We start from the raw sequence: 23864 nt of genomic DNA on the forward strand, positions 1-23864 counted from the left end.
AACTATGGGTTGGGCACCTGTGTGTAAGACACTTACGTAAACAACAATTCAAATCTTACCAGCTGTATGGCTATCATGAGGACAGTCTTGAGGGAGAAGGTGCGGTCGCAGAGATCAAACAGGTCTTCCAGGCTGGGCCCTAGCAGCTCCAGCACCATGGCATTGTACTTCCCACACGGCCCAAAGTAGTACACCTGAGGAATACCCTCTGCAACACAGAGACAGGCATGGACTCATGATATATGAGCGGGACCACACAATTTACCGGGAGCATGCTAGTATCCTAAAGGTTTAAAAAGGCTTTAGTTACTAACCATCTGTTTTAGCATCATAAGAGCCACAGATATTCTAAAAGCATTAAAAGCATTAGTCCCTTCTAAAAAAGCTTAGAGGCTGAGGGACTATGGATGCATGAAAGGTGGTAGCTAAAGAAGGGTACTAGGGCTTTGATTTGCTGACATGAATCAGGCTACAGAGGCATGTTGATATTGAGCAGCCTACGTGTGTGGGAAGGCGGTTTAGATTAGAACAACATGGATGGTAAACAAAAACGTGTCAACGTTGATGCCTTGTGTTGGAAAAAACTGTTTGCCAACACACTCTGTCATGTGGTCATACACTATATATACAAAAGTATATGGACACCCCTTAAAATTAGTGGATTCGGCTATTTCAGCCACACCTGCTGCTGACAGGTGTATAAAATCGAGCACACAGCCATGCAATCTCCATAGATAAACATTGGCAGTAGAATGGCCTTTCTGAAGAGCTCAGTGACTTTCAACTTGGCACCGCCATAGGATGCCACCTTTCCGACAAGTCAGTTCATCAAAAATCGTCTGTCCTTGGTTGCAACACTCACTACCGAGTTCCAAACTGCCTCTGGAAGCAACGTCAGCACAAGAGCTGTTCGTTGGGAGCTTCATGAAATGAGTTTCCATTGCCGAGCAGCCACACACAAGCCTAAGATCACCATGCACAGTGCCAAGCGTCGGCAGGAGTGGTGTAAAGCTCGCCGCCATTGAACTCTGGAGCAGTGGAAACGTGTTCTCTGGAGTGATGAATCACGCTTCACCATCTGGCAGTCCAATGGACAAATCTGGGTTTGGTGAATGCCAGGAGAACGCTACCTGCCCGAATGCATAGTGCCAACTGTAAAGTTTGGTGGAGGCTGGAGGCTGTTATAGCAGCAAAGGGGGACCAACTCCATATTAATGCCCAGGATTTTGATTTTGGAATGAGATGTTCGACGAGCAGGTGTCCACATACTTTTGGTAATGTAGTATGTGTGACCTAGGAGGAATTTAGGAGTTTATCATCACAGTAAAAATTCTCTCTGAAGAGGAGACTTCCAGTTTAACAGTAACTATTTTCCCAATGTGGAATAGAACAAAGGGCAATGGCCATTTGTGACCCCATGGCCACCATGACCTTATGGTCCAGCCGCCAAGGATACATACAGCTCCAGGTTATGCCTCACCAGTTCAGATCAGTATCTGACGCCAGTGGCCTTCATTCCATTCCTTGGCTGGCAGTTGTGCCAAAGTGACTGCATGCTCCCCTCCCGGCAGGCGGCTGTCGCCCCGAGGGCACCCCAACCCCGTCAGAGAGAGGAGAGGATCAGCAGCTTTAGTGGTACTGCAGGCTGGCCTGGAGGCTGTGTGTGTGTGAGGAGGAGGGGAGGGATTAGAGCAGGATTTACCTGATCACCCCTCATGTCACTCCCACAGCAAAGCAGTGCAGATCTCACACAGCCACACAGCTGTCCCGGGGCGCTTTAGACAGCAGGATTTACCTGTTAATGATGGTGATGGCGGACAAGGCGGCAGCTACAAGAGATCAACAAGGAAGCTGACTCATCAACGCCTGCCCAAATCTGGAGGGAGGGCATTCAGCAGCCCTACCAATGCATTAATCAACAGGAAAGTGGCTACGCTAGAACAACTGTCCCTGACTACACCTACAGTACTCCCTACTGGGGAACTCTAGAGCTGTAAACAAAACAAGGATAACAGCTGGGGAAAAGCTTTAACTGAAATGGAAAGAGTAAATGTCAATTTCAGAGAAACCATTGAAAAAGATAATGATTTTATCCTTTACTAAAGCTAGACCTAATCATATTTGCTAAATATTATGTGGATGATGTTATTCCGGTGTAAAAATAACCCTCGCCAATCACGCCTGTAATAAAAGCACTTATGCAAGGGGTGAGTGGTTTCCTAGAAACAATTCTTTATCGTGATTTATGACAACAGATATAATTGGCTGCTGTCCGCAGCACCAATATCTTCAAAGTCTATTCTGCTGCCTTCCAGTGCCATTCTGTGCACTGCTCACGACCCACTCTCTCCAAACACAAGTGAAATGTGTCGAGAACAATCCAGAGTATTGTCTAAGACAGGGGCCCCTCTCAGTCTGGACACTGTGGCAGACAACGTTGCCCTACAATGAAATGTCAAAGTTTAGGCCGAGCCCGAGAGGGAGGCGGTCTCAATTAAACATTTAGAATGCCGAGTGCATCGGGGAGAGAAAAGAAAGCGCTGATTCCATTAGGCCGGGCGGGCGGTCAGCGCTGTGGCGATGTAGCCGGGCTGAAACGTGATCGTCCAGCCGGCCTGCCCTGCATAGAGCCTGCGTGACTCAGTGGTAGGTTATGTTATCCATCCCAGGCAGGCAGCGCATGAAATATCCAGACTGCTCAGGACTGGATGGACCACAGAAGATCACTTCAAACTCTGATTGATTTATCACTCCCAAGATACCAGGGCTGTGGGCATGGTATAAGGACACACACACAACTTGTGTAAGAGCAGGTAATGCTTTAAGGCAAAGCCTTGATGATGGGTTACTAAATATTCACATGCACTGATATTATCAGTGACATTTTAATTATCTCATAAGGAGACAGGTCGCGTGCAGTGCTTTCATAAGAGAAGAACATGCTATCAGGACTGTGTGAGCTCAGTCAACCAGTCATTCATTTAAATTATTGATAGTGACATAAAAAGTGGATGATGTCTCAGTTAGACACTCCATGCTCAGTGGTTAATGGTGGGGTTGGGGCGTGGCCAGGCCAGCTAGTGTGTGTAACTGAATGTGTTGTTCTAGTGATTGGGTGCTTTCCAGGGCAGGAGAGAATTAACACTCTTTAGATAAGCTCCTCTTAAGCACCATGTACAGCTGACACCGCTCCAGTATTTGTGGCCGTGGAGTCCAGGTTCAGACCAGGGCTTGACCCTGGCTTACGTTATGTCACATTCATATTGTAAAATAACTACATGCCTGTATCCATCGGTACCATTCAGAAGAATTTTTACAGAAGAATCAGCAGCAGAAAGAAGACTTTGATAATTCCTCACTACTCCACACATTCATTTTTCAATGGATGTAGCAACCAGTAAGAGGAACACTTTTCCCCCTCCATTCTATAATGGGAGGGAAGCTGGACCAACATTGTCACTGGCTCCATATTTAGCTTAGCCTATGAGATTGTAGCAGGCCTTTCTCTGGTGGTCCCTCTGCCACAGTGGCCAGAAGAGGGAAGTCAGGATGTGTATAACGCATCAGTGGAAACACTACAGAGGGGCTGCTGCCTGGACTCCTTCAACGGGCTGGCCCAAGGAGTGGGGATAAAGACTCACTATTCAATGAATGGATGAGGATCCACAAGCGACTTCAATCGACTCTGTTCCCAAATAGGTGTAAGGCAGCTAAATACTACATTGTGCTATGCTCTGCTGCCTGGGATTGGGAATACAACTACTGGCCCAGTCAGTTAGATCACAACAAAGGATAGCTGACAGACAGAGATAGGCCAGCCCTTTTCCCTGTACATCATGGGAGAGTTTCCCTGGGCTTTCTTCTTCAGGCAGGCAGAGGCATTGCCGAGACGAGCGATGGAAGTAGATATATGATAATGGCCCTACTGCACATTGAAGGCCATCTATAAATAGACTAGCCTAGGCCACCTCTAATGCCCTGAGCTCCAACTCCCTATTAACACTGTGGAGCTGTTGCTCTGGCACAGGGACAGAGAGCAAGCTGGCAGGTGATCAGCTCTCTACGAGAGAGAAAGAGACACACACTTGTCTTATGAAAGAGAACATCACTGGGCGCAGTGACATACACACACACACACACTCGTCTTAGAGTGCGTGTGTGTGGCCTTCCACTCCAGTGATCAAATGGATGCACAGGCTTTGCCCAAGCTGTTCATCTTTTTCATTTAAAAGCCAAAAGGATCAAAGACGAGTGTCCTCAGTCACATTTAGTGTAATTAGAATACAAGTGGTCAGCTTGTCCCTACCTACCCTCAAATACAATACAATCTATTTATGTACCATAAATACAATATATTCACCAGTTGTTTTCTTAACAGATCAAACGCTCATAGAAAGTGACTTGAACTAACTAATGATGAAAAGTACAGTACTCATCACTTTGGCTAAAAAAAGCAGTGGTCTAATGTCAGAGACATATTTTTCAATGAAAGAATTAAGCAGTGAGAGGATCAAACACTAAGCATGCCAGGCTGGCCAAGCTGTGCTGTGGCCTGTTCCAGGTCCCTGTCCCTCCCCACCACCTGATCCTACTGCCCCACCTCTCCCCTCTGAAGCCAAGCGGCCACATCAAAGGGCTGGAGGTACAGCACAGCACAGCCCCACGGATCACAGCACAGAGAGAGCACATAGCTATGGCATGATTGGCCTGGGCCTGCTATCGACCAACCATCTGTAGGAGGGGGACAGGGCTTTCACATCACCCAGCTACGTCTCCATCCATCCAGCTGAGCCTACTAGCTAACACACTACTATTAAACAGTTATAATACTGTAGCTGTATGTGCTTACCTGAACTTCCCAACTGTTTATAAAATCTATATTCCAAGTGAAGCTGTGGAGCCCGGGACTTTATCGGTTCCTGAAAAAGGAAAAAAAGAGAACCCCATTAGTAATGGATAACACTTAGTGGTTATTAACATATTCAATAGGTGGATCAACGTCTCAAGATTATGGTGACAAATGGTTGAAAAACAATAATATAATGTTGTATGTGAAACAGTATAGGCCTTTTGATAGATTCCATGAGACAACTCAGCGATGCATCCACGCTTACTAGAACATCCTAAGATCCCTCTGTCACAAACCGGGCTAGAAACTCCGGTCTCAGATGTGGAGAGCTGGGGGTACTACCCCTTAGCCACAGAGGAGGTGTTGTAGGACCCAAATGAAACACCCAAGGCAATACTCCAGGCAAGTAGATTTAATGTTCCAAAACAGGAGGCAAAACAAAACAACTCCACGAGGGGAGAAAAACAAACTAAAGATAACTTTGAACAACTTACTAGGACAGACACGGTGGGACAAAGCAGGAGACACATAGTCAGGACGCAATAACCAAGTGAGAAACAAGGGGAAAACACACAGCTAAAATACACAAGGGGAAACAAGGCACAGGTGACCTGGATCAAGCTAATTAGGACACATGAGGAAGAACTAAGGCAGAGGGGAACACAGATGACCTCTAGAGGCCCGGAGACAAACAGGAGGCAGGAAGCTGACACACACGAGGAAGAACTAAGGCAGAGGGGGAACACAGATGACCTCTAGAGGCCCGGAGACAAACAGGAGGCAGGAAGCTGACAGGACCCCCTCCTCTAGGAACGACTCCTGACGTTCCTTCCAGAACACCCTGGCCCCAGGGTGCGAAAATCTCGGATCAAACCTGGGTCCAGGATGTCCCTGGCTGGAACCCAGGAGCGCTCCTCCGGCCCGTAGCCCTCCCAGTCCACCAGATACTGCAGAGAGTTCTGGACCCTCCGGGAGTCCAGTATCCGGCGGACTGTGTAGGCTGGCTGGCCGTCAATGATCCTGGGAGGTGGCGGGGGTCTGCGTGGGGGGCAAAGGGAGAAGACAAGACAGGTTTAAGGAGTGAAACATGGAAAGTGGGGTTAACTCTAAGGGAGCGAGGAGAACCAAACGATACGACACAGGGTTAACCTTTCTAGCAATGCGGAAAGGCCCGATGTATCTCTGGGAAAGCTTCCTGGATTCGACCCAGAGGGGCAGGTTCTTTGTGGCCAACCAAACTCTCTGACCAGCTCGGAAACTAGGGGCCGTCCGGCGGTGGCGATTAGCCTGACTTTGGTATCTCTGGGAGGTCCGAAGGAGGGCACGCCTGGCCTTCTTCCAGGTCCGCCTACAGCGTTGGACAAAGCGCTGGGCAGAGGGAACACCAACTTGCGCCTCCTCCTCTGGAAACAATGGAGGGTTGTAACCGAACTGGCATTCGAAGGGGGACAATCCGGTGGCTGAGGACTGGAGGGTGTTGTGGGCATATTCAGCCCAAATGATATAGGTGGCCCAAGACGTGGGATTACTGGCCGCCCGTACACCGCAGGGTGGTCTCCAGATCCTGATTAATCCGTTCCGTTTGGCCATTAGACTCTGGATGGAACCCCGACGATAGGCTGGCTGTGGCCCCAACAAGCCTGCAGAAGGCCCCCCAAAACCGGGACGAGAGTGGGGACCTCGGTCAGAGACCACGTCCAGGGGAATACCAAATATCCGGAAGACATGGTTCATGAGGAGCTCAGCAGTCTCCTTAGCCGAGGGCAGCTTGGGCAGGGGAATAAACCGGGCAGCCTTAGAGAACCGGTCTACCACCACTAGGATGACGGTGTTGCCCTGGGATAGAGGAAGTCCCGTAACAAAGTCCAGAGAAAGGTGTGACCATGGCCTTCGAGGAACAGGTAAGGGATGGAGCAGTCCCTGGGGTCGCTGGCGTGTCGACTTTCCCTGGTTGCACACAGGGCAGGCCTCAACATAGACCTGCACGTCCTTCTTGATGGACGGCCACCAAAACCGCCCGTCGGAGGAACTCCAGTGTGCGAGCACTGCCTGGATGGCATGTCAAGGGCGACTCATGACCCCACTGCAAGACGCGGCCCCGAACAGAGAGAGGAAGCGTTACAGGCGACCGGCAGGACCACCGCCTGGATCGGGCTCCTGGACAAGAGCTTCTCGTACCCCTCTTTCTAGTTCCCACTGAAGAGGTGCGACGATCCTAGACCTCGGAATAATCGATGCCAAGGGCTTCTCTTGTAACTCGGGAGAATAGACTCGAGACAGAGCATCCGGCTTGACGTTCTTGGTGCCAGGTCGGTAAGTCAGGAGGAACTGGAATCGATTAAAGAAAAGGGACCATCGTGCTTGCCGAGGGTTCATCCGCTTAGCCTGTTGGAGATATTCCAGGTTCTTGTGGTCTGTGAGAACCTGGAAAGGGTGCTGAGCCCCCTCAAGCCAATGGCGCCACTCTTCCAATGCCAGTTTTACCGCAAGCAACTCTAGATCCCCCACGTGGTAGTTGCGCTCGGCCTCAGACAGGCGGCGAGACATGAAGGCACAAGGGTGTAATCTCCCATCCGCACCCCTCTGTGACAGGACGGCTCCCACCCCCCACCTCTGAGGCGTCCACCTCCACCACGAAAGGTCTCTCTGGGTCAGGGGTCACCAGAATCGGAGCAGACGTGAAGCGGCGCTTGAGATCCTCGAAGGCCCCTGCTGCTTCCCGGACCCCAGTGAATCTTGGTCCCTCCTCCCTTGGTAAGCGTCGTCAAGGGGGCTACCACCGAGCTGAAATTCTTAATGAACTTCCGATAGAAGTTAGAAAAGCCAATGAACCGTTGAACCTCCTTGACCGTGGCAGGTGTGGGCCAATCGTGGACCGCCTTGACCTTCTTGGGATCCATCTCTAGGTGCCCGGGAGTGACAATAAACCCGAGAAACTGAGTCTGAGAAACATGAAATTCACACTTCTCAGGCTTAACGTAGAGGTGATTGTCAAGGAGCCTCTGGAGAACCCTGCTAACATGCCCCTCATGCTCCTTCAGTGACCTCGAGAAGATGAGGATATCGTCCAGGTACACGAAGACGAACAGATTAAGCATATCCCGGAGAACATCATTAATCAGGGCTTGGAATACTGCGGGGGGCATTGGTGAGCCCGAACGGCATCACCCGATATTCATAGTGCCCCGTGGGCGTGTTGAACGCCGTCTTCCATTCGTCTCCTTGCCGGATCCGCACGAGATGGTAAGCATTGCGGAGATCCAGCTTAGTAAAAATGGAAGCCCCTTGAAGCAGCTCAAAAGCAGTGGCCATGAGAGGAAGGGGGTATCGATTCCGAACCGTGATCTTGTTGAGTCCCCGGTAATCAATACAAGGCCTAAGACCCCGTCTTTCTTTTCAACAAAAAAGAAGCCCGCCCCAGCCGGGGAAGTAGAGGCATAGATGAGGCCGGCTGCCAAGGACTCCTTAATGTAGGTGTCCATAGCTGCGTGCTCGGGGAGGACAAGGAAAAGATCCGACCTCTAGGAGGGCAGCACCCAGGGAGTAGATCAATGGCACAGTCATACGTGCGATGAGGCGGTAAGGAAGTAGCCCGGGCCTTGCTGAACACTGCCTTGAACCGATGGTAAACACTGGGGACTCGGGAGACGTCAACAGACTCTTGAAACTGGGTACTAGGGCCTGAGGGACTCTGAAGCATGCAGGTGAGTTGGCAGGCGGGACCCCAGCTTAGAATGGTGCCCGTAGGCCAGTCGATCTGGGGATTATGTCTGCATAGCCAAGGGTGACCCAGGATAATAGGATACTCGGGAGAGTCAATGAGATAGAAGGTCTCCTCCTGCTGGTGTTGAGAGATGGTAAGTCGCAGGGACTGAGTCGCCTCGGTAACCTTTCCTGGTTCCAGAGGTCTGCCATCTAAGGCTGTAACTGCCTGGGGTTGAGGAAGTAGTTGGGTAGGGGATCTTAAGTTCCTTAGCCAAGGTTACATCCAGGAAATCACCTGCGGCACCGGAATCGATCATAGCCTGGACCCGATGCTGGTGGCCCCCCCAGGACAGAGTGGCTGGAATAGCCAGGACAGCGTTAGTAGGAGGCGCTCTAACCCTCCCCATCACAGCCCTCCTGTAGCTGGGCGGGGACAGGCGTTTCCCGAAAGCTCGGGGCAAGTGGAGCGGAAGTGGCCGGCAACCCCGCAGTAGAGGCACCGGCGTTCCCTCATGCGACGTTCCCTTTCGTTGGGAGAAAGCCTGGAACGGCCTAACTGCATGCTCTCCGGGGAATCCTGGAGCAGTTCAGGAGCCGGGGCAGCTCTGAATGACGGAGTCCAAACAGGAGAAACAGAGCTGCTCAGAGGAACTTGGGAATGAGACACCTGACGGCGAGCCGTTCTCCGCTCTCTTAGACGATTGTCCAGGCGGATGGCCAAGGCTATGAGGGACTCGAGATCACCAGCTGGTTCTCGGGTGGCTAACTCATCTTGAAGGGGGCTCAGATAACCCTCCCTGAAAGCAGACCCTCAGCGCTTCATCATTCCATCCGCTCCTTGCTGCTATGGTCCGGAAATCAATGGCAAAATCTGCCGTGCTTCGGGGCCCCTGACGGAGAGACAGTAGGCGCTTGGAAGCCTCCCGCCCACTGACAGGATGATCGAACACCCGCTTGAACTCTTCTACAAATGCAGCGTGGGAGTCACAACAGGCCTCCTGGGACTGCCACACCGCAGAAGCCCAGGCGAGCGCCTTGTCTGAAAGAAGGGTAATGATGTAGGCAATCTTGGAACGGTCTGTGGGAAAACTTGAGGGTTGGAGCTCGAAGGTGAGGGAGCATTGGGTGAGGAAACCCTGGCAAGAGCTTGGATCCCCAGAAAAGGGCTTGGGAGGTGGTAGTCGGGGCTCCGCCAATCGAGACGACCTGTCGTCACTGGGGGGTGACCTGGGGGAAGGGAGAGGACCAGGGAGGCGTTCAAAGAGCTGGCGGAGGGAACTCATCATTTCGGCCAGGAGTTGAGAATGACTAGCCATCAGCTCCTCTTGTCGGCTGAGAACGGCTTCATGGCGCTGGAAAGAAGCCTCATGTCGAGTGATCACCGCCAACAGGTCCGGGGAACTGAGTGTTTCTGGGTCCATGATGGACTTGGTTATTCTGTCACAAACCGGGCTAGAAACTCCGGTCTCAGATGTGGAGAGCTGGGGGTACTACCCCTTAGCCACAGAGGAGGTGTTGTAGGACCCAAATGAAACACCCAAGGCAATACTCCAGGCAAGTAGATTTAATGTTCCAAAACAGGAGGCAAAACAAAACAACTCCACGAGGGGAGAAAAACAAACTAAAGATAACTTTGAACAACTTACTAGGACAGACACGGTGGGACAAAGCAGGAGACACATAGTCAGGACGCAATAACCAAGTGAGAAACAAGGGGAAAACACACAGCTAAAATACACAAGGGGGAAACAAGGCACAGGTGACCTGGATCAAGCTAATTAGGACACATGAGGAAGAACTAAGGCAGAGGGGAACACAGATGACCTCTAGAGGCCCGGAGACAAACAGGAGGCAGGAAGCTGACACACACGAGGAAGAACTAAGGCAGAGGGGAACACAGATGACCTCTAGAGGCCCGGAGACAAACAGGAGGCAGGAAGCTGACACCCTCAGGCTTAGCCACCATGTAGAGCTAAGAACCTAAAATGTAATCATCATCGGCTTAACACAACATCCTTCCTCCACGATGATGATGCAAGGGCATTATGTACTTATGAACAAATGTAGCTAGGAAGAGGAAAAACAAAATGGAGAAAATAGAATTTGGGAAAAAACTAAACGGAAGCAGGAAAAAAATAACCGATTTTATAGGGCCCTAGACACATCAGCCACCCAGGCCAGCATTAGCTTCCTCCACACACCTCATCCACCCAGCACCAGCCTCCTCCTGTTTAAATGTTAAAACGAAATTGGGATCCTTAATGTTAAGAAAAATTTTAATCGCAGTGCAGTGATTTTATTTTCCGTGTTATAGCCTAACTGGACAATAGGCTATATAGCCCTGGGGAAAGTTGTGTAATTTAAATAAAACCAGTGAGGAAGAGGCAAACTTTTGGCTACTTTGGTGAACGTGAGGCATGCAAGACAAGACATTGTGAGATACAGATTACCAAGACATATGAGGACGGTTCTTTCTGAATGCCCCATCCTCTCTCTCCGTCGCGCTGGCTCGCCTGCTCTTTCTCCTCGCTAATGATGCGAGTGTGTGTTCAGTCTTCGGTCTGTTGCGTGTAGAATATCATAGCCTATTCATTGATGATAGGCCCTGCTTTACTGAAGTTGTGAGACATTGCAAGCCAAGAAATTGCGAGATACAGCTTTTGATTGCTACAAGGCCTAGTGCACGGTTCTGACTGTGTGCCTGGTGACCGACCTGCCTATACTGTACCCTTCCCCGAGCTAGCGAGTGTTTATGTTCTCGGAAGTACTGTTCCAAAAATACTGAATCTTAGGAGTCGATTACTAGCGGAATCGAATCTTGACACTCAGAAATGGGAGTTGACGTGCAAGGAGTTGATGAATCAAATATTTTGGAGTCGACTCTCCACAATTACGTCATCGTCGTTAACAGTTGGAAAAATGGTAGAGAAATGCAAGCAAGAGACCCAAACCGTTTCTGGCAGCAGTACAGCTGCATTGTGAATTCATATAGAATGTTATGATAAGGGAAAACCGATAAAACAAATTGCAGTTTAAACATGAAGAAAACGTTTATATTTGTCACATCCCTACTCAACACCTTTCATCCACCCAGCACCAGCCTACTCAACAGCTCTCCTCCTCCCAGCACCAGCCTACTCCCAGCCTACTCAACAGCTCTCCTCCACCCAGCACCAGCCTACTCCCAGCCTACTCAACAGCTCTCCTCCACCCAGCACCAGCCTACTCTCAGACAGCCAGCTGTCAGGGTGGCGATGCATATCAGTAGTCTAAAGTACATATTTTTCATAATCTCCCCTCCTTCCTCCAAACTGAGCAGAACTAATACTGCTTCCCTTCTACCTATCCTGTGTTTTCAGATTAGTGCAGGTGAAGGAAAGGAGATGAAAATAAGATTATTAAGGCAGCCCCAGCCTGCTCCCAGTCTGAACATTAGGCCCATCTCATCCATCTTAAGTGGATATCTGAGGAGAGAGAGACTGGTTAAGTGGAACCGAACTGGACACATGACCAGGCACTGGGCGGGGAGGGAGGTCAGGGCGGGGCACTGTCTGTGACATCATCAGTGGAGGGAGGCTTAGCCGCTCCACTAGGGAGGAGGATGTGGGGAAAAAAATATAAATAAAAACAGATGGCTAAAATCCACAGGACCCTAAAACAGAGGCTTATGGGGCTTTACGTGCTTCGATTCAGACTCATCCCAACAGATATCTATGCAAATGACCAAACCAACCCAGGAAATAATATCTACAATACCGGTAGGTAGCCTACTTTCCCATGTTAAATGGTTCATTAACTTCCTTATCATTACCTCTCCAAAATTATAGCAGACCCTCTCGATGCCAAATCTCCACCACCAACCTTTTAAAAGAAGATACTCACGGAGCTCTCACTAGAATCATTACAAACAACCTTTTCACTTGGATGGAATAAAGTGCTTAGGCGCAAGCACTCAAAAAATCTAATCAAATCAAATTTTATTAGCCACATGCTTTGTAAACAACAGGTGTAGACTAACAGTGAAATGCTTACTTACGGGTCCTTTTCCAACAATGCAGAGTTAAAGAAAAAACATTTAAATAAAAATGTAGAAATAGTGACACGAGGAATAAATACACAGTGAATAACTAATAACAATAACGAGTAAAAAATTACATTGCTATATACAGAAAGTAGAAAATAACATGGCTATATACAGGAAGTAGAAAATAACATGGCTATATACAGGAAGTAGAAAATAACATGGCTATGTACAGTACAGGGAGTACCAGTACCAAGTTGATGTACAGGGGTAATTGAGGTAGCTACAGTGAGGGGAAAAATAATTTGATCCCCTGCTGATTTTGTATGTTTGCCCACTGACAAAGAAATGATCAGTCTCTAATTTTAATGGTAGGTTTATTTGAACAGTGAGAGACAGAATAACAACAACAAAAATCCAGAAAAACACATGTCAAAAATGTTATAAATTGATTTGCATTTTAATGAGGGAAATAAGTATTTGACCCCCTCTCAATCAGAAAGATTTCTGGCTCCCAGGTGTCTTTTATACAGGTAACGAGCTGAGATTAGGAGCACACTCTTAAAGGGAGTGCTCCTAATCTCAGTTTGTTACCTGTATAAAAGACACCTGTCCACAGAAGCAATCAATCAATCAGATTCCAAACTCTCCATCATGGTCAAGACCAAAGAGCTCTCCAAGGATGTCAGGGACAAGATTGTAGACCTACACAAGGCTGGAATGGGCTACAAGACCATCGCCAAGCAGCTTGGTGAGAAGGTGACAACAGTTGGTGCGATTATTCGCAAATGGAAGAAACACAAAAGACCTGTCAATCTCCCTCGGCCTGGGGCTCCATCCAAGATCTCACCTCGTGGAATTGCAAGGATCATGAGAACGGTGAGGAATCAGCCCAGAACTACATCTGAATGATTCAGAGGAGAACTGGGTGAAAGTGTTGTGGTCAGATGAGACCAAAATCGAGCTCTTTGGCATCAACTCAACTCACCGTGTTTGGAGGAGGAGGAATGCTGCCTATGACCCCAAGAACACCATCCCCACCGTCCAACATGGAGGTGGAAATATTATGCTTTGGGGGTGTTTTTCTGCTAAGGGGACAGGACAACTTCACCGCATCAAATGGACGATGGACGGGGCCATGTACCGTCAAATCTTGGGTGAGAACCTCCTTCCCTCAGCCAGGGCATTGAAAATGGGTCGTGGATGGGTATTCCAGCATGACAATGACCCAAAACACACGGCCAAGTCAACAAAGGAGTGGCTCAAGAAGAAGCACATTAAGGTCCTGGAGTGGCCTAGCCAGTCTCCAGACCTTAATCCCATAGAAAATCTGTGGAGGGAGCTGAAGGTTCGAGTTGCCAAACGTCAGCCTCAAAACCTTAATGACTTGGAGAAGATCTGCAAAGAGTGGGACAAAATCCCTCCTGAGATGTGTGCAAACCTGGTGGCCAACTACAAGAAACGTCTGACCTCTGTAATTGCCAACAACGGTTTTGCAACCAAGTACTAAGTCATGTTTTGCAGAGGGGTCAAATACTTATTTCCCTCATTAAAAAGCAAACGTACAAAATCAGCAGGTGATCAAATACTTTTTTCCCTCACTGTATGTACATATACACTCACCGTGTAGTTTATTAGGTACACCACCCTGTTCACGAAAATGGATTGCTCCTACAGACAGCAAGGCACGTTGCCGTGGCTTGTTATATAAAGCAGGCAGACAGGCATTGCGGCATTCAACTGCTGTTCAATTGAATGGTAGAATGGGCAAAACGACTGACCTAAGCGACTTTGAGCGTGGTATGATCGTCGGTGCCAGGCGTGCCGGATCCTGTATCTCAGAAGCGGCCGCCCTCCTGGGCTTTTCACGCACAACAGTGTCTAGGATTTACCGAGAATGGTGCAAAAACAAAAAAACATCCAGTCAGCGGCAGTCCTGTGGGCTAAAACAGCTTGTTGATGAGAGGTCGAGGGAGAATGGAAAGAATTGTGCAAGCTAACAGGCTGACCACAAATGGCGCAGTACAAATAGCGGCGCAGTACAACAGTGGTGTGCAGAACGGCATCTCGGAACGCACAACTCATTGGTCCTTGTCACGGATGGGCTATTGCAGCAGACGACCACACCAGGTTCCACTCCTATCAGCTAAAAACAAGAAGAAGCGGCTCCAGTGGGCACGTGATCACCAACACTGGACTATAAAGGAGTGTTAAAACATCGCCTGGAACATGACAGTGCGTTCAGTTTACTTGAGTGGCCTGCGCAGTCCCCAGACCTCAACCCAATAGAGCATCTTTGGGATGAGATGGAACGGGCTGTTCGCAGCATCAATATACCGTCGTCCAATCTGCAGCAACTGCGTGATGCCATCGCGTCAGCATGGACTAACATCTCTGTGGAATGTTTCCGACACCTTGTAGAATTCCCAGAATAATTCAGGCTGTTCTGAAGGCAAAGGGGGGTCCGACCCGGTACTAGATGGGTGTACCTAATAAACTGCCTTCAGAAAGTATTCACATCCCTTGACTTCTTCCACATTTTGTGTTACAGCCTGAATTTAAAATGGATGAAATTGAGAAGTGTCACTGATCTACACACAACACCCCATAATGTCAAAGTGGAATTATGTTTTTCGAAATGTTTACAAATTAATAAAAAATGAAAAGCTGAAATGTCTTGAGTCAATAAGTATTCAACCCTTTTGTTATGGCAAGCCTAAATAAGTTCAGGAGTTCAAATGTGCTTAACAAGTCAAATAAGTTGCATGGACTCACTATGTGCAATAATAATACTGTTTAACATGATTTTTAAATGACTATCCCATCTCTGTACCCCACACATACAATCTGTAAGGTACCTCAGTCGAGCAGTGAATTTCAAGCACAGATTCAACCACAAAGACCAGGGAGGTTTTCCAATGATTCGCAAAGAAGGGCACATCGACAGAGTCACCCATGATGACGGCGTCACCCATGATTCACCAAATGATATTTTGAAGGAGGAAGTACTTTAAGCATATGTATTCGTTTCAGTCGCCTCCATCTCCTCTAACTGAAGCTAATTGTAGGGATTTGTTTTCTATTGATAATGTAAAATTAACAGCCATACAGAAATACTCATGTGAAGGTGAAATTACAGAGGAGGAACTTCTGGATGCAATTAGACTTTAAGTCCGGGAAAACTTCAGGGTTGGATGGCATACCAGTCGAGGTATACCAAACCTTTTTTGATATACTCAGAGGACCGTTATTAGCATGTTTTAACCACTCCTATGTAAATGGTAGATTATCAGACACTCAAGAAGAAGGTCTGATTTCATTATTACTGAAACAGGATACAAGTGGGAAATATAAAGATCCAGTCCATTTAAAATATTGGAGGCCCCTAACACTTCAGTGTTATGGTGCAAACATTCTAGCAAAATGTATTGCACATAGAATTAAAAAGTTATTGTTTGACATTATTCCTTCTAATCAGACAGGTTTTTTACATGGACGATACATTGGAGATAATATAAGGCAAGTACTGTAAACAATAGAACACTATGAACAATCAGGGAAACCAGGCCTGCTATTCATAGCAGACTTTGAAAAGTAATTTGATAAAGTACGACTGGAGTTTATATATAAATGCCTGGAGCATTTAAACTTTGGATAATCTCTTATAAAATGGGTTAAAATCATGTATAGTAACCCTAGGTGTAAAATAGTAAATAATGGCTATTTCTCAGAAAGTTTTAAACTGTCAAGAGGAGTAAAACAAGGTTGTCCACTATCGGCATATCTATTTATTAAGGCCATCGAAATGTTAGCTATTAAAATCAGATCCAACAATAATATCAAGGGATTAGAAATCCAGCGTACAATGACAAAAGGGATTGTCATTGTACGCTGATGATTCATGTTTTCTTTTAAATCCACAACTTGAATCCCTCCACAGCCTCATAGAGGATCTAGATACATTTTCTAACCTCTCTGGATTACAGCCAAATTATGATAAAGCATTAGACCTATCACTAAAAGCTTCAGTCATACAAAAGTTATACTTAAATCCGAACTGGTTCTCTAGCAAATTAGAAAGATTGTCTCACTCCATGTTCAAGAATGGCCTCATCGGTAGATGAGTAAAGAAAATGCAGACATTGAATGTCCTTTGACCATGGTGTAGTTATTAATTCAACTTTGGATGGTGTATCATCACTCCCAGTCACTACAAAGATACAGGCGCCCTTCCTAACTCAGTTGCTAAAGAGGAAGGAAACTGCTCAGGGATTTCACCATGAGGCCAATGGTAACTAAAACAGTTACAGAGTTTAATGGCTGGGATAGGAGATAACTGAGGATGGATCAACAACATTGTAGTTACTCCAAAATACTAACCTAAATGACAGAGTGAAAAGAAGGAAGCTTGTAGAGAATAAGGCACTAAAGTAATACTGCAAAATATGTGGCAAATAAATTAACTTTTTGTCCTGAATACAAAGCGTTATATTTGGGGCAAATCCAACACAACATATCACTGAGTACCACTCCATATTCTCAAGCATGGTGGTGGCTGCATCATGTTATGGGTATATTTGTGTAACCGGTGTGAAATGGCTAGCTAGTTAGTGGTGCACGCTAGTAGAGTTTCAATCGGTGATGTCACTCGCTCTGAGACCTTGAAGTAGTTGTTTCCCTTACTCTGCAAGGGCCACGGCTTTTGTGGAGTGATAAGTAACGATGCTTGGAGGGTGACTTGTCGATGTGTGTAGAGGGTCCCGGTTTCAAGCCCAGGTGGGGGCGAGGAGAGGGACGAAAGCAATACTGTTACACTTGTCATCGGCAAGGACTAGGGAGTTTTTAGGATAAAAAAACGGAATAGAGCTAAGCACAGGCAAAATCCTAGAGGAAAACCTGGTTCCGTCTACTTTCTAACAGACACTGGGAGACAAATTCACCTTTCGGTAGGACAATTACCTAAAATACAAAGCCAAATATACACTGGAGTTGCTTACCAAGACGACATTGAATGTTCCTGAGTGGCCTAGTTACAGTTTTGACTTAAACCTGCATGGAAATCTATGGCAAGACTTGAAAAAGGCTGTGTAGCAATCAGCACTTGAATAATTTATTCAAGAATAATGGGTAAATATTGTATAATCAAGGTGTGCTAAACTCTTAGAGACTTACCCAGAAAGACTCACAGCTGTAATCGATGCCAAAGGTGATACTAACATGTATTGACTCAGGGGGTTGAATACTTATCTAAACAAGATAGTGTTTTATTTTCCATTAATAAAAAATTAAAGTTCTAATTTTTCTTCCACTTTGACAGAGTATTTTGTGTAGATCGTTGGCGGAAAATTACAATTTAATCCATTTTAATCCCATGAATTGTTGTTTACATGCTCAAATGCCCATGTGGGCTTGTTTATACTGGTCAGACGAAATGCGCACTCAAAGTAAGAATAGCTGAACAAAAACAGCTATCCACACCAAAAATATGGACTATGCGATCGCGCGGCATTACGTGAATGCCAGTCATGGCTCAGCATCTACCTTGAAATTCTGGGGAATTTAGAAAGTTTCTCTTTCCTCCAGTGGCAATATAGTGAGGTAATTGTAACAGAGAGAGGCACTTTGGATTGACTGCTTAGATTGCGTCGAGCCAAAGGGTCTGAATAAACAGCTCTCTTTCTCATCGTTTTTGTAAATACGTTTTTCTTTGTTTATTTCTCTGTCTTTTGTTATTCAAGTGGAAAGTATGTGTAGGAATCTTGAATGATGATCATACTCTTGTTTGAATAACCTGTGTAGTTGCTACTACTACTTACAGTATACTACTACTACTACTACTTACAGTATAGATATTATTGACATGTTTGGTTGACATGACGAGTGGGACACTCCCCTGCGAGGGTATATATACAGTAGGTGCCTCCCACAGTTTTCTTACGCAAGGCTCTGATGAAGGCGATTCATTCCAAAATGTAAGACTATTGTTTGTTTCTCCCATCAATAAATATATCAGATGTTTTTTGGGGGGTTTTCCATTTTAATGCCACTTTGTAACACAACAAAATGTGGAAAAAGTCAAGGGGTGTGAATACTTTCTGAAGGCACTGTAGGTAGGGGTAAAGTGACTAGGCAACAGGATAGATAAGATAGTAGCAGCAGCGTTGGTTGGTTCTTCTATCCTTGTAGGGACCTAAAATCCTCAAATGTCCCCACAAGGATAGTAAAACAAGTACAATTCTCCCTCGTGGGAACATTTACCACATCCCCATGAGGTCAAAGGCTATTTTAAACTTAGGGTTTAGGGTTGGGGTTACAATTAGGGTTACAAATAGGGTTAGGGGTTAGGTTTAGGAGTTAGGTTTAGGGTTTGGGTTACGGGTTAAGGTTTGGGTAAAGGTTAGTGAAAATAGGATTTTTAATGGAAAATTAATTTTAGGTCCCCACAAGGATAGAATAACATAATGTGTGTGTGTGTGTGTGTGTGTGTGTGTGTGTGTGTGTGTGTGTGGTGTCAGTATGCATGTGTGCTCGTGTTAGTTTGTGCAAAAAAAGTGTAAATTCAGGTAGTTCGGGTAGCCATTTGATTAGCTATTTAGCAGTCTTGTTTAGCAGTCTTTATGGCTTGGGGGTAGAAGCTGTTCAGGGTCCTGTTGGTTCCAGACTTGGTGCACTGGTACCGCTTTCCTCGTGGTAGCAGAGAGAACAGTCTATGGCTTGGGTGGCTGGAGTCTTTCACCATTATTTTGGGCGTTCCTCTGACACTGCCTGGTATAGAGGTCCTGGAACCTTAAGCGTTTAAGGATGTTCCTACAGCTGCTCTGGAAATGAGCAGTCCAAAAGCAGATTATCTGTAACGTAAGGTGACATCCTATTCTCCCTAAATCTAATATTCAAATGAAATCACGCACTATGGCTTATGCAACATTTTAATGCATAAGCTGCCTAATGGCTTACATACTTCAATGAAACAAATGTATTCTTCATAGAAACTTGTCAGCTGGACTGGACACAGGTGTCTGTCAAACCCAAAAAGGGTTGGACTTATGTATGGAAAACCCATTATGTGTGGCTAACGTTTTGTCAATATCCTTTTCATAAATTGTGATTTTCTAAAAACATTCTATAAGCATATTATTTAGTTGAGCATGCACAGCAGATATTTTGTTTTGTGTGTGCATGTGTTTTACAAATGTTGGACTTGGAGTGTGACCAGGCAGGGCTGGTGACCGGGGCAGCTGACTTGCAGCCAGGGATAAAAGGCACTTCAGTGTCGGACCTGCTGCTGCTGCAGCCTCTCTCCTGCTAAGCTGCCACCACCACACCGCTCTCAGACCGCTCTCCAACAAAGGACTAACTTAAAAGCATCAGCCAATCTGTTTCACAGCCAAGCCTGTAGTAGAATAGTAGTTGATGTAAGGGATATATCATTTCCCTTTCAAGCTTGCCTTGCCTTATTAACATTTTAATTCCAAAAAAGACGCTTTAGGCTTGTCAACATCTCATTATGTCATAGATCTCATGATCATGGCTGGTTTTAACTTTAACTCATGAATGCGTTCCTGAGCTGGCCTGAACACTGTGCTACGGATCTCTGGGTGGATTACGGATGCAGCTGATCATCTAAATCTGATCATGGTAGCTCCATTGCAGCTGACAGAGAGAGAGAGAGAGAGAGATCATATTGCCACGGATCCAGGGAGATTGCCTCTTCAAATCAAATCAAATCAAATTGTATTGGCCACATGCGCCGAATACAACAGGTGCAGACATTACAGTGAAATGCTTACTTACAGCCCTTAACCAACAGTGCATTTATTTTTAACAAAAAAGTAAAAAATAAAACAACAACAAAAAAAGTGTTGAGAAAAAAAGAGCAGAAGTAAAATAAAATAACAGTAGGGAGGCTATATATACAGGGGGGTACCGGTGCAGAGTCAATGTGTGGGGGCACCGGCTAGTTGAGGTAGTTGAAGTAATATGTACATGTGGGCAGAGTTAAAGTGACTATGCTTAAATAATTAACAGAGTAGCAGCAGCGTAAAAGGATGGGGTGGGGGGGGGCAGTGCAAATAGTCCGGGTAGCCATGATTAGCTGTTCAGGAGTCTTATGGCTTGGGGGTAGAAGCTGTTGAGAAGTCTTTTGGACCTAGACTTGGCACTCCGGTACCGCTTGCCGTGCGGTAGCAGAGAGAACAGTCTATGACTAGGGTGGTTGGAGTCTTTGACAATTTTGAGGGCTTTCCTCTGACACCGCCTGAGAGTAGAGGTCCTGGATGGCAGGAAGCTTGGCCCCAGTGATGTACTGGGCCGTACGCACTACCCTCTGTAGTGCCTTGCGGTCGGAGGCCAAGCAGTTGCCATACCAGGCGGTGATGCAACCAGTCAGGATGCTCTTGATGGTGCAGCTGTAGAATTTTTTGAGGATCTGAGGACCCATGCCAAATCTTTTCAGTCTCCTGAGGGGGAATAGGCTTTGTCGTGCCCTCTTCACGACTGTCTTGGTGTGTTTGGACCATGATAGTTCGTTGGTGATGTGGACACCAAGGAACTTGAAGCTCTCAACCTGTTCCACTACAGCCCTGTCGATGAGAATGGGGGCGTGCTCAGTCCTCATTTTTTTCCTGTAGTCCACAATCATCTCCTTTGTCTTGGTCACGTTGAGGGGAGAGGTTGTTGTCCTGGCACCACACGGCCAGGTCTCTGACCTCCTCCCTATAGGCTGTCTCATCGTTGTCGGTGATCAGGCCTACCACTGTTGTGTCGTCGGCAAACTTAATGATGGTGTTGGAGTCGTGCCTGGCCATGCAGTCATGGGTGAACAGGGAGTACAGGAGGGGACTGAGCACGCACCCCTGAGGGCCCCGTGTTGAGGATCAGTGTGGCAGATGTGTTGTTACCTACCCTTCCCACTTGGGGGCGGCCCGTCAGGAAGTCCAGGATCCAGTTGCAGAGGGAGGTGTTTAGTCCCAGGATCCTTAGCTTAGTGATGAGCTTTGAGGGCACTATGGTGTTGAATGCTGAGCTGTAGTCAATGAATAGCATTCTCACGTAGGTGTTCCTCTTGTCCAGGTGGGGAAAGGGCAGTGTGGAGTGCAATAGAGATTGCATCATCTGTGGATCTGTTGGGGCGGTATGCAAATTGGAGTGGGTCTAGGGTTTCTGGGATAATGCTGTTGATGTGAGCCATGACCAGCCTTTCAAAGCACTTCATGGCTACAGACGTCAGTGCTACGGGTCGGTAGTCATTTAGGCAGGTTATCTTAGAGTCCTTGGGCACGGGGACTATGGTGGTCTGCTTGAAACATGTTGGTATTACAGACTCAGTCAGGGACATGTTGAAAATGTCAGTGAAGACACTTGCCAGTTGGTCAGCACATGCTCGGAGTACACGTCCTGGTAATCCGTCTGGCCCTGCGGCCTTGTGAATGTTGACCTGCTTAAAAGTCTTACTCACATCAGCTACGGAGAGCGTGATCACATAGTCATCTGGAACAGCTGGTGCTCTCATGCATGCTTCAGTGTTGCTTGCCTCGAAGCGAGCATAGAAGTGGTTTAGCTCGTCTGGAAGTCTTGTGTCACTAGGCAGCTCGCGGCTGTGCTTCCCTTTGTAGTCTGTAATAGTTTTCAAGCCCTGCCACATCCGACGAGCGTCAGAGCCAGTGTAGTACGATTCAATCTTAGTCCTGTATTGACTCTTTGCCTGTTTGATGGTTCGTCGGAGGGCATAGCGGGATTTCTTATAAGCGTCCGGGTTAGAGTCCCGCTCCTTGAAAGCGGCAGCTCTACCCTTTAGCTCAGTGCGGATGTTTCCTGTAATCCATGGCTTCTGGTTGTGGTATGTCCGTACGGTCACTGTGGGGACGACATCATCGATGCACTTATTGATGAAGCCAGTGACTGATGTGGTGTACTCCTCAATGCTATCTGAAGAATCCCGGAACATGTTCCAGTCTGTGCTAGCAAAACAGTCCTGTAGCTTAGCATCTGTGTCATCTGACCACATTTTTATTAACCGAGTCACTGGTGCTTCCTGCTTTAGTTTTTGCTTATAAGCAGGAATCAGGAGGATAGAGTTAGGGTCAGATTTGCCAAATGGAGGGCGAGGGAAAGCTTTGTCTGTGTCTCTGTGTGTGGAGTAAAGGTGGTCTAGAGTTTTTTTTCCTCTGGTTGCACATTTAACATGCTGGTAGAAATTAGGTAGAACGAATTTAAATTTCCCTGCATTAAAGTCCCCGTCCACTAGGAGCGCTGCATCTGGATGAGCGTTTTCCTGTTGATTTATGGCCTTATACAGCTCATTCAGTGCAATCTTAATGCCAGCATTGGTTTGTGGTGGTAAATAGACAGCTATGAAAAATATAGATGAAAACTCTCTTGGTAAATAGTGTGGTCTACAGCTTATCATAAGATACTCCAGAGTGGCGCAGTGGTCTAAGGCACTGCATCTCAGTGCTTGAGGCGTCACTACAGACCCCCTGGTTCGATTCCAGGCTGTATCACAACCGGCCGTGATTGGGAGTCCCATAGGGCGGCGCACAATTGGCCCAGCGTCGTCCGGGTTTGGCCGGTGTAGGCCGTCATTGTAAATAAGAATTTGTTCTTAACTGACTTGCCTAGTTAAATAAAGGTAAAATAAATAAAAAATAAAATAAAATACTCTACCTCAGGCGAGCAAAACCTTGAGACTTCCTTAGTATTTGATTTTGTGCACCAGCTGTTGTTTACAAATATACACAGACCGCCACCCCTTGTCTTACCGGAGTCAGCCGTTCTATCCTGCCGATGTAGCATATAGCCCGCTAGCTGTATGTTATCCATGTCGTCGTTCAGCCACGACTCGTGAAACATAATATATTACAGTTTTTAATGTCCCGTTGGTAGGATAACCGTAATCTTAGGTCATCCAATTTGTTCTCCAATGATTGAAGATTGGCTAATAGGATTGATGGGAGCGGCAGTTTACTCGCTCGCCGTCGGATCCTTACAAGGCACCCCGACCTACGTCCACGATATCTCTGTCTCTTCCTCATGCGAATGACGGGGATTTGGGCCTTGTCGGGTGTCTGTAGGATATCGTTGCCTCGTTGAAGACAAAATCTTCGTCCAATACGAGGTGAGTAATCGCTGTCCTGATATCCAGAAGCTATTTTTGGTTATAAGAGACGATGGCAGAAACATTATGTACAAAATAAATTACAAATAACGCGGAAAAACACACATAATAGTACAATTGGTTAGAGGGCTGTAAAACGGCAGCCATCTTCTCTGGCGCTGTTTGTTCCTTGTTCC

The 23864-nt window shown here is 46.8% G+C and overlaps 1 protein-coding gene across 5 annotated transcripts in view; it reads right to left on the reverse strand.

Moving 5' to 3' along the window:
* The window catches only part of LOC121533452 (casein kinase I), a 62061-nt gene that overhangs the window by 17448 nt on the left and 20749 nt on the right, over positions 1–23864 (reverse strand). For all 5 annotated transcript variants that reach the window (XM_041839409.1, XM_041839407.1, XM_041839408.1 and 2 more), the window contains exons 3-4: positions 4850–4919; positions 60–208 (exon numbers count right to left, since the gene is read on the reverse strand). In XM_041839409.1, the coding sequence (XP_041695343.1) occupies positions 60–208; positions 4850–4919 (219 nt within the window). The remainder of the gene's footprint in view (positions 1–59; positions 209–4849; positions 4920–23864) is intronic.

This window comes from Coregonus clupeaformis, chromosome 20 (assembly GCF_020615455.1).
Source record: "Coregonus clupeaformis isolate EN_2021a chromosome 20, ASM2061545v1, whole genome shotgun sequence".
Classification (NCBI taxonomy): domain Eukaryota; kingdom Metazoa; phylum Chordata; class Actinopteri; order Salmoniformes; family Salmonidae; genus Coregonus; species Coregonus clupeaformis.